The 12,038-nt window shown below is 38.9% G+C and overlaps 1 protein-coding gene across 8 annotated transcripts in view; it reads right to left on the bottom strand.

The window, feature by feature from the left end:
* Nucleotides 1–12,038, bottom strand: part of kirrel3b (kirre like nephrin family adhesion molecule 3b) — a 142,242-nt gene that overhangs the window by 53,488 nt on the left and 76,716 nt on the right. For all 8 annotated transcript variants that reach the window (XM_049726525.2, XM_049726526.2, XM_049726530.2 and 5 more), the window contains exon 3: nt 4,716–4,865. In XM_049726525.2, coding sequence (XP_049582482.1) covers nt 4,716–4,865 — 150 coding nt within the window. The remainder of the gene's footprint in view (nt 1–4,715; nt 4,866–12,038) is intronic.

Here is a 12,038-nt window from a genome sequence, read left to right as displayed (position 1 = left end):
AATGGCAGTCTGCGAGCTCCATGATTCTTTAAAAACTGCAGATAATCATTCACCCCCTCAAAAAAAAAAAAAAAAATGCGTGAAAAAAAAAATTGTAATTGCTGTAAATTGTAATATGTCTAGTCGACACTGAATGGCAGTGGTGCTTAGAATGGTGGCTCATTTATAAATGCATTGAGGAATGTATTACGACAAATTAAATTAATATTCCAATAATAATAATAATAATACATTCCTAGTTCACAGCTCAAACCCTGAAAACAGAGAAGATTGGATGTTGAGTGCAAAGAAGCCAGTTTGCGAAATGGTGCCGTTTGACAGCAACAGACAGTACATGTAAAACTGTTCGTTATCAAAGTACGTATGTTCAAAGGCTGTGGTAAACCAAAGCAAGTATCACAACCAAATTATTTTAACATCTGAAGCTGACAAACGCCACTGCAAATGCTGCACAGTGTGTAACTTGTGGGAACACAGAAGGGAGCGCGAAACTCCCGCTAAGAAACAGACATGAATGGAATCATTTCCACATTGTATTCCATACGGCAAGAAAGGAGCTGAGTCTCATTCTCAGAGTCAAACTGCACATAGTCAAAGACATCCGAGTTTATATTTAAAGGTTCCAAAAGTAGTGATTTAGGGACATGTTAAACTACTTCATTGGTGTGCTCAAATGAAATGAAATTCCCATGGCTCAACAATCTCAACGAGAAATATCACTCTACTCCTGCTATAGTTTAGTGCCATTTCAATTTCATTACAATGGGACATACTTTAAGTCTAATTTCATACAAAGTAAAAAGTCAATGACAGCAGCACCTTTTTGTGTTTGGTGACGGTTTTCTTGTTGCACATTTATCCCAAAGAGAACATTTACTGCTGTTAAATTGTTTAATGTGTTTTAAAAATATATTAACAATTGCTTCTAAATTGATTTTTGCTGCAAAAGGAAGCACTTCTTTTTATATTATCTGTAAATAAAATAATTATTTCAATTTTTTCTGTGGATGTTGAAAAGGAGAACATACTGTAGTATTACAGGAAAAAAATGTAAAAAGCAACACTTTATTAAAAATAATCCCTCACTGACCAGTAAAGGGATGGAACCCGCAATCACTCTCCCTACTAGTTGAGTGCATTAGCTAGATGGCACTGCCGGGCAGTACCGTTGCACAGATTTGAATAGAAAACCACATACACCACCATGCGGTGTACCTCCAGGGGGTTGATGCCTCCACAGCCATAAAACCGAGTGACACCCCTGGTATTGGGTGTTTGAGTCCATCATCAGTTTGTAATCTTCAACTAAATGATTGAATTCATTTTATACTTGTGTGTGAGTTCATAAAACCATTTCAACCTAATTATATGGTTAATAAATTATATTTTTATGACAGCAAAGACTATTAATTTGTGTCTTAAACATTGCCTGTACAATTAATTTGCTTTGTGGTGGTGTTTTTTTTTTATTTTTTTTTTTATGTTTATTATGGTCCGATGTTTTGGAAAAAGAGCACATTGGAAGTGGACCATTTTTACAGCATGGATTGTGCACAATTTTGGATGTTCCAAAGTAATTTGCCCAATCAGTTAATCTGTGCCAATGGCAGTCGAAGATATCTACATTCTATTCTAATCTCTCTAACTGGCCTCATAATGAGACTAATTTGAATTTTAGGTGGAAAGTATACTGTTGCCTTTTCTCATTTTTTCCTTTCTGTCCCACATAGGCAACATGATCATTAATGTTCTGAGTAGGACTAAAATTGTGCTGCTGCACCAGGTGACGGATGATGATATACATGTGATGTGTTTGTACGCAGGGACATTGATCTTTGTAGTCAGCGAAATTTCAGAGTCGTAATGTGGTACCCAAACCAAACAATGTAAAATACGCCCATTAAGGAGTAATGAACCCATTAAGGGAAATGGATTTGTCTTGAGGCTGGATCAATGATGTGTGTGTGTGTGTGTGTGTGTGTGTGTGTGTGTGTGTGTGTGTGAGTGTGCGTGTTTGTGTGTGTAAGCAAAGACACACTTGAGGCATTGCCTAATGAGTCAAAGCTTTCACCTAGTCTGTGTTTCACCCAATGTAAACACGAGGGGATAGGAACAGGTTTCAGCTGACTGGTACCCGTAGTGCTTGCATAAAAGGAAGCGTAACACACACATGGACACGCACAACTTGTACTTTCACTCACTGATGAAATTCTACCAACTGTCACATTCTCATCCCAAGAGCTTCTGTTCATAAATTGCATACTATATGCCAAGCGCCATACACATCAGGGATACAAACACTTCATTCTCCATCTTTTACCATGTGTGCAAGTAAGAATTAATTTGGTGTTGTTGTTTTTTTTGAAGTCACAATCATCCTACAAAGGGGATGTGTGCTAGTCATGCATATTTATGACACTGATTGGTATTTTCTGAGGGCCTACTTCACTTCCTACTTCACCAGAATGACAAAAATGATATATTGTAGAAAATTCAGAGTTATCCTTTGCTTTTGTGTTGTTTATTTTGAGTGTTGCACTGTGACGGTTTGTCTCATTTTAATCACTCTTACCCATGAATGGCGGCTCGTCCCAGACGGAGCACGCCATTGCACACGCAGCCTCTGTCGCTGAATAGCTAAGCAGACGTATATCATTGAAATGCTGCACGCAACATTTGATTTGGCACACTTTTTATGTATACAGCTGTTGCTTTCTTTTCACTGTGTACATCTTGCATGTACCATCACTATTTAACTGCAGAATGCCTCAAATGTCTATGTAGGCAGGAGTGATAAAAGGGCCAGCTGCGGTGCTCTTTATTTTGAGAAAGTGTCATCCGCCTGAATACAAGGCACTCAATCTGTATCATAACGTATTTTGGGGGAGCTATCTTCTCCAAGCAGGCAGCTATTTCACCCTATACCAGACCTTGTATACTTTACTGCGGCGATAAGAAAAAATATCGCACTGCTTTTGCATCATTCTAGAAACATGAAAAGAATGAGCCATTTGGAATTTACTATTTTTTTTTGCCCTGGGACTGTCCATCACTAGATACATATATAGTATAGGGTAGATCTAACTTATAACTTTCAACCTCAACCTGCCTCTCTCAACAAACTCATTAAATCTTGTTGCTTTTGCAAGGAGAGCTTGTATCCACATTCTTTAAATAACTACATAAATATGATGGGAGGCTTTGATGGCATTTTGTATGAATTTTCCCACTGCACAAAATCAAAATATGCACTCACCTCTCTGACTGGGAGGACTGCAAGGTTACTGTTTAGTACAGTCTCGTCAGTCAAGGACAAGCAATGGTATTTGAATGTCTAACGATGCTTTATGTGAATCCATCTAAATTACCATCTCACAAGAAAATAATGGAATCTAGTATATACATAGATTTGGGAGATGAGCATTTGAGAAAGGTTTGTCCTTTACCAGAGGCTTATAGAAGGCCTAGTATTTTTTGGACTATAACTTACAGGCTAACAATTTGGGTTTTCTCAAGTTGACTCAACATTTTAATGTCAAGTTTAAGTAGGGTTATAATCAAACAGAGTGGGAACCACAATCCCAAAACCAATCTCTGTTTATAAGGTAATTTAATCACAAATCCCTTTCTTTTAATTGTAACCAGAAGCATGCAAAAGTAAAAAAAAAAAAAAAAAATCAATTCCCTGTTGGAGAAGGAAATGAGCCCTGGCAGTGAAAAATGCATGGATGGAAATAACAAAAGTCAGGTGTCCATTATGTAGGAGATGGGTATCTAGGAAAGGGTTGAAATTGGTGCTCATCCAAATTAAAATTGTTGCCTTGGCAGAGGTCCGGTCTCTCCTAGATTCCATTGAGTTATATCGACATGGCAAAGCACACATCTACACCATGAAGCTGTTAAAAGGCCACATTTCAACCGAGTACACCGTGGTTATGCACTTTTTTATTTTATTTTTTATGCACATACAGAAACAAAAAAAATCTTAAATTTTATGGGGGCTGGGATTCAATTTAGTGGTGCTTAAACATCCCACCAAAATGGGGTTGAAACATCTATGCTTAGGTGTTATTGCTGAAGGATGAGCTAATTAATTAGCTAACTTCCAAGCACCTATTGAGCAGCATATTATGTGGTGAAGTAATTTAACAAACAATTTGTTAAATTATTTGGGTATTCAACGTTTCAACGGATTTTCTCATTCAGTATGTCATTGCTTGAATCTTTGGTGATGTGTGATCACTTTCTCTCAAGGCTGAATATGCATAAATCTTTGAAAAACCGGTAAAGGGGTCACTATCTGTTAACTAAATTGATAAGCAGATTAATTTGGATTGCAAACATGATGTATTGTGAGTGCAATTGGGTTAGGCGTTTGTAGCTTATCTGTAAAATACTAGATAATTAAATAACAATAATTAGGGAGGCAGTATTGAACAATTGGTTATTAATGTTAATGTGATGCACTAATTGATATTCCATGTAACACCTTGTCTACAACTGTATTTTTGGCAGATGAGACATTCATTGATTGTGTGGGTGCGCTCGTGTATGCGTGCGTGTTTATCATTCCCTCTCCTCTCACTCTTTCTCTCATTCTCTGTCTCTCTCTCTCTGTCTCTCTCTCTCTCACGCTCTGTGCTCACAGCCACACACATAATGCGGCTTTATTAGTTATGGGTTTCTTCAGGGGACCTGCAATATGTGCTCCTTACCTGAGAGGTCCCTGCCAACACCGAGTGCCAAGCCATCTTTGATCCACAGGACAATGCCATGGTAACCAGGGATAGAGCATGGTAATGTCACAGGTTGGCCAGCCACTACCACCAAGTCCTGTGGCTGCTGGGAAAACATGGACTCTCCACCTGAAGACACAATTAATAAATTTGAGGAAAATTAGGCTAATTACACTTTTTTTTTCAAAGGAGATAATTCAGAATGAGTTTTTTTTCTTTCAAATGGCTCAATGCAATGAAGGGGAAATGAATGGGAATTGCAACATAAGTACGTGACTTTCTAAGTTTACACACATCTCTTGTCAAACACATGTTAAAAGAACTCTTGAGGACAAGCAACAAATGAGTTATGTGGCTCTTCATGATGCAACGATGAGATACAAGCATCCAGGGTGTCAAGCGTAATCTCAGAACTGAAGTGCAGACTCGGAGACAGCTGTTCCACCTCAAATTGGTTCATTTATGAAGGATGTCCTCCTCAGACAGCCGAGCTGGGCTTGTGCACACGGCAGATAACAACATCTCATCTTCCAACAGTGCTCCAACGGCATACATTAACTCAAGCTAGCACCCATGTATTCCAACTGTGCAACTACTGCTGCTGCACTCGTCTGCTGCGTATTCATGCAGAAAGTGGTGTTCAGTGAACTCCATTAGCGGAAGAGTGCTTGTTAATGGGAACCGCTATGGCAGAGACAATAGTAGAGGGTGGTGGTATTATGAGTACCTGCCGATCAAAAAAATGTCTTAAGATTTTTACGCTACCCTAGAGTTATATTCAATACAAACACATGCCTAAAAAAGCCACATTGTTGTAAGATAGAATGGCACACTGTCACGTTCGTGTCGTGGGACGCTCGCTCAGCCAGCAACTTCCCTCAGCCACACATCACCGTAATGTCTGTCACCTGCTCCCACTCGTTGTCTCATGTACTGTGACCCGAATATAAGACGACCCTGATTATAAGACGACCCCCTCTTTTACAAGACTCAAGATTGATAAAATACTTTTTGAACACCAAATTTAATTTTTGTACAGAAAATAATTACAGTACATCTGAAACAAATGATTATAACAATATATTCGAGAGTAAAAGCATGTTATTTTTCCTCATTCAAATCACCATTTTCCGTTATCTCTTCTCTTATTTTCTTCTCTTTTCTTTCTTACCACTATTTTTTATTTTTCTTCTTCGTGCTACCGCTATTTTTATTTTTATTCTTCGTGACAGAGGTTCGCTTTGGCCTGGGGAGTTAAGATCAGCATTCGCTTTAAAGATATCTGGCGCCATCTAGCGTTGTGAATGGGTATAATGTCTAGACCCCCAACATAAGATGACCCCCACTTTTTCAGTCTTATTTCAATGCAAAAATCACCGTCTTATATTCGGGCCAATACGGTATTTAAATCCTGCCCATGTGTTTCTCCTGGTCGCCGTCTACTGTTGCTTTCCGTCCGTATCCGCGCCTAGTGTTCCTGTCCTGCTCGTCCATTTCCCCCCGGTCTTGTGTGGAGGCTCACGGTCAGAATCTGTTCGGTGTCCGAGTGGACTTCTGTTTGCCTGTCTGCTGGCCGTGAGTCTCTATCCCGCCTGTGTCTTTGTTTGCCCACCTCCTTTCCCTTCAATAAACCCTGTTCCAAGTTGCATTTGGTCGTTGCACCATTCCATCTGTCGCACGCATGCACGCACACACACACATACACACACACACACACAAAATCACACAATCAACTCGAGACTCCTGATATTGGCAGAAACGAAAAGGCCTCCAAGACTCAGATTGAACAAATGGACAAGTTTTTCTTTTTTATCTTCAAACAAATACACAGTTTATTCCCCTTGAAGCCAACATTGAGAAAGCTAAATGGATATTGAGGTCTGCTTGATTTAACTGGAATCCAAACAATTGCTGTCACTCCTTGATTAAATGACCCAGGTTGGCCTTTAAGTGTATCAGTGAAAGTGGACTCAAGTAGTGATGGATCACTCACTAGTCTACAACAACCTCACTGGAAGAGACCAGCGGCCCAATGTGATCAGCTGAGGGAATTAGTCCCCCCCCCCTCCAATGGCCAATCTCTATGGTTAAACAAAGATTTGTGAAAACTGGTTGAGGAATTATGTGATCTTACTGTCTACAAAAAAGTCAATGCAAAACATGACTATGGCCGCAATTGGCTAGTCAGTCCAATGTGTACGATGTTTTGTCCAAAACCAACTCTGATTGTCCCTAGCATGCCAGCAACCCGAATGAGAAAAAGCAGGTTGGAGAGAGACAAATGGCCATGGATAGGCAGTTGCAACGGGATATGATCAGACCTTCTAATTTGGAAGGGGCTCTTGATTACAGGAGTTGAGAGTCTACAGCATAGAACAATCTTGTTGGTTTATGTGTGCAAAGCAGCACAAATAGGACTTCATGTGCATATACCACCCACAGGGAGAGGAGATTAGTGACACTATCAGATAAATGTTTTCCTCAGCAATTTGGATTTGCTAAATCATGCATTATGCTTCTTTTTTCCATGTGTTTGATAAAACATTATCTATCATCACAGTTACCTTTTCCCCATAAGAAACCCCACAGATTTCTACAATGATCTGTTTGCCAACCCTATTTAGTTCACAAAGACAGTCAAGGTCATAGTCCTCAGTTTGCTTTTTTTGTCATTCACAGGCAATCGTATTTAGAACGACATTTCAAAGATGGATTTGATGTAACCGCAGATTAAATCTTCAAAGATTATAAATTATTCTGCCATAAAACAGCAGGAGATCAGCACAGCCATTATATGAAATATTTAATACTGGAATGTTGATGGACATCTACATCAAAGGTTAATATTGGGAGAAAATGATGAAATGATTGTCTATAAATACAATTATTCAAGCATACTCAAAACAATTTGCGCGAATATGCCCAGTCCAACAGAAGCCTTAATAAATAAAGAAATGAATGAAGAAATGACCCATGCCTTATACATACTACTTCGTTGGGAGCTATCACATATTAGCTTTGCAACAATTCAATATTGTCAACTTATTGTTGCCCAAAATATTCAAAAATGTCCTTTAGATTTGAATAACTCATCGTAGGGCATACTATTTTAATATAATTTAACAGTTTTTGACTGTTTTGTTTTTGTTGCCCAACATATTCAAAAATGTCCTTTAGATTTGAATAACTCATCATATAATTTAACAGTTTTTGATAGTTTTCTTTTTCATCTAATCCACCTGTAATAGTGACCGCAAGTTACAAGTTGTAAGAAATGACAAGTGGTTCATTGCATCAATTGAATGTCAAATTAAATATGTTAATCACAGTAATCATACAGATCAACCAGATGATCCAAAGTGGATGGACATCAAGGCCAAACAATGTTGACAGGGAGTTATTCCTGTGGGCTGCAAACTTTACACACACCCATATTTGTGACACAAGCTGGTACTTTGCATTGCCTGTTGTTGTTTCACTTCAGATAATTTGTTTGCTGTTGGATAGCTGTTGCCATTTCAGCACATGCCAGGGCTATTTTCTCCTTAGGGCTAACTGCCCCCAAATTCATCGCTGAAGTCAATCAATTCAGCTTGGAAATGATGTTTATAGTCACACATTCAGGCCAGAGAAATAATCAGCATGTTGCCTGTGCACCATGTGGCCATGCAGCACTAAAGCTTAGGCCAAGATCATTATCAAAAACTATTATCCCCCTGCTCTCGCCATTTACTAACAGCTATTTGGAGGTATGGCTTTCGAATACATCTAAGGGGATATTTTACAAGCTAGGCGATTGCAGGACTTGGTTGTTTTCAGCTTTGAAATAAACAACAGGGCAGAAAGAACAATACTAAAAAAAAAAAAAAAACGTTCATAATCGTTCGCAGCAGGGGCATCAGCAGGTTTTGTTTGAACCACATTGCACAGAAAACAAAAACACATACTTTCAAAGTGGGATTATTGTTTCATATGAACATGTCTCTTCTGACTAAAGCTCGCCAATTTGCACCCTCCCAATTCTTCCCTCTTTTCCACTGAGGCATAAATGTCTATCCTTGTCTTTCAATCTCCAGACCCTGATTAGTCATAAATCCAGTGTGCATCAACCCACTCTGCACATCTAATTCTGATTGTGCCGCGTAATTATGGACAGCAAAATCAGTGCGGTTTGCTATATTTATCCATCCTTTCATGTTTGTGAAAGTATACCTTTGCCATTCATTCAAAAAAGATTTGGAACATTCACCATATCTGGGGCCATTAAATTTACTCTTCCGTTAATTACGTTTTATGATATTATAAAATTACAGTGTGCAAGAGTATGGGCTCATCACATAAGTTAACCAGTAATTCTTATTAATTAAACACATTTGATGATCTGTGACCATGTACTAGTACAAGTATAAATAATGGAAATAAGATTATTTTACTGATATTTAGCACACTCCATTCATACTACATATTATTGAGGAATGACTGGCCTCATGCGCTGAAACATAACTGTGTACGGGGGGGGGGGACGTATTTGGCAATACGTGGGGTGAGGGGTGAACGACCCTGAGATGAACCGGCCATTTGGGAATCGCACGGAATTCTCGATGGCCATTACCACCCCTAATAATGACTAATTAACTACATAGATGGTCGTTTTAGTAATTTGGAACAAAACTTTCTTGTGACAAGAAAAGTACAGGTGAAAGTTTGGCAAACATTTGGGACCTTGAACTAACCATGATGACCTCTGACGTGAACACATGCGTTGCCTTTGAAAACACTCACAATCATTCGCCGTTCAGGATAGAGCTTTAGACGTTATATGTTGGCATTTTCATTAAATTGGCCAATTTACAAAGAATTTCTGATCAAACACTATAAGCTTACAAAGTGCACATGAAAAAAAACAAGCAATGAAGCAGTGCCGATGTGATATTTACTCTGTTGTAAAAGCAGTCAATAATTCTGATGAAAGTGACATTCCTCAAATGAAAATACTTTGCCAGCCATAACAAAAGCACGAGGCATGCAAGTACTGTACACAATGGGAGTTTTAAATTGCATTGGTAAACGGTTAGGGCCAAACAAAGCCCAGAAACTGCCATTAACACTGGCTGGGAAGTAATAAAATATACACAAGTCCAGACAAATTTCAAGCCACCAAGAGGCAAGATGCCAAAGAACACATTTTACATCCTTTGTGGTGTTTATTGAAATTATTATCATCATTTCTAATTCAATTCTGAAGCTGGACTTGAAAACATTCCAATCTGCCTCTGGCCAAGCTTTCAGCATAAACTGTGATATGGAACATGGCCCAATCCTTCAGTGAAACTAGGTTTTTGTTACACTCATTAATATCAAAATTTGAGCTCTTCAATTTAGCTGCCAACAACAATGGCTAATAATTATGAATAATTCACGAGGCTCTATCGCTCACATTAGAGCAGACATGTATTGTAGTGACTTTATCTTCCTCATCATTGTGTTTAAATCCTCCCATTCTGCCCATCCCCTTGTAACACACATTGAATGCCGAGTGATAACACAATTCGCCTATCTGGAATATGACGCCTGTCATTAGGAACAAAATGTGTCAGCGGCAATGCAAATTCATGACGCTGGGAAGACAAACACGGGTGCTGCTGCAAGTCGTATTTATTCCATTTCTCACACTGTGCATTAGTGGTGCATGACAGTTGCCAAGGCACAATCAAGATGAATCACCTCAGATGATGACTTCTATAAATTACAAATGGCAACAGCAGGAGGGCCTCCGAGGCACACACTTTATCATTAGCTACGCGGCCAGAGGAAGTGAGATTTCATGGACATCAGAGACTTGAATATCATGGGCCGCAAATGGATTATCACATCTCTTCCGGCTGCATTTTTTCAGACCGCTTCCATAGATATTGTTCCAAAGGTCATAAGGCATCTATTGAAATGGAATCCGCAAATAAGAGCATATAACAAACAAATCCTGTAAGTCTTTGCATGAAGTGCACCCGCCTTTAAGGTTATCAAACTGGCAGGAGAGAAGCGCCTTCACTGGGCGTATGTGATCTTCGTCTCACTGCTGATTGTAATTATCATCATAAAGCCACAGCTCTTGTCTCCACAGTAACTATTCACACGTTATATTTAGCATAAATGGAAGCCACGTAACCCTTCTTGGTAGGTATTGATTAAAAGAGTGCAGGGAAATGAATTCAGTCACTTTTCAAAACGACAGTACATTTTCAGGCATTACTTCTACCTAATGGCAAGAGGGGTGGAGAGCATAAAAGGGATGCAAATGAGGGAGGGCCAAAGAGAGTATAAGGCGTTTAGGAGATTGCTTCTGATGGAAAAGGAAATGTCTCTTCTGTCTCTCGGCTCTATCCTTACATCATTTCTTTGTCAACTTACACCTCTTCATTGCCTCTCCCGCTGGAGTATTTGTGGCAGCATTTGTTGGCAGGACTCAATTCCACGTGGGCTATTGCCCTAGAGCAAACACGCAAGTGTTTACCGAGCATCTAGGCACCTGAGGATTTGCAAGGAAAACTTGTTTGTGAGAAGGAAAATGTTGAGGGGCTTTTAGAATGGGGGCCACTGGGATTGTTCATATTCATTAAGGAATGATGAGCCTTTCAAAAGGTCCCAGGAGATTAAAATGATGTAAAATTGAGAATCGTTTGGTTCAACGGGACATGTAGCACCATGCCCTTTACGTCAATCATATTTCACTGGTATAGAATGTAGTTGTTTAAAGGTGACATAGATTGAACGGGAATTAATGGATAATATGGATCAAAATGCATTGAGGGGCTTGATACATCTAATGCACAGACACTTCAGTCATGTTTACATCCTTGTTCCTATGTGACTTTTTTAAACCGTGCCTCTATTGAAAAGAAATTGTGTTACAGAGGCTTACTGTTTTCTTACAAATGGGCAATGGTTTGGGAGTATTTGAGTGAATGCATGGTTACCACTGTAAGAGTGAAAGAATTTCAAAAACACATTAGACTGAAATGCTGGAAAGCAAATTCTCCATTTCTCACAGGATACAGGAGCTAATGATTTCAATTCTATTGTTGGAGTTGAAATTGTAACTATTCACTTGGTGTATTCTCATTATTGTTTGAGAAATATCTTTAAAAAATTACTCACAGTTAAATTTTTTATCAATTATGAAAGACACGTCAATATAATCATACTATATAGAGTGTGTCAGTGACGCCCTGCTATGATGATAACAGCTGGCACTACCTGTAGCATAATTGACTGACTATGAAAATAAATAGTTCATTACAGCAA

This window comes from Syngnathus scovelli, chromosome 7 (assembly GCF_024217435.2).
Source record: "Syngnathus scovelli strain Florida chromosome 7, RoL_Ssco_1.2, whole genome shotgun sequence".
Lineage (NCBI taxonomy): Eukaryota > Metazoa > Chordata > Actinopteri > Syngnathiformes > Syngnathidae > Syngnathus > Syngnathus scovelli.
This window is presented reverse-complemented; position numbering and strand designations above follow the sequence as displayed.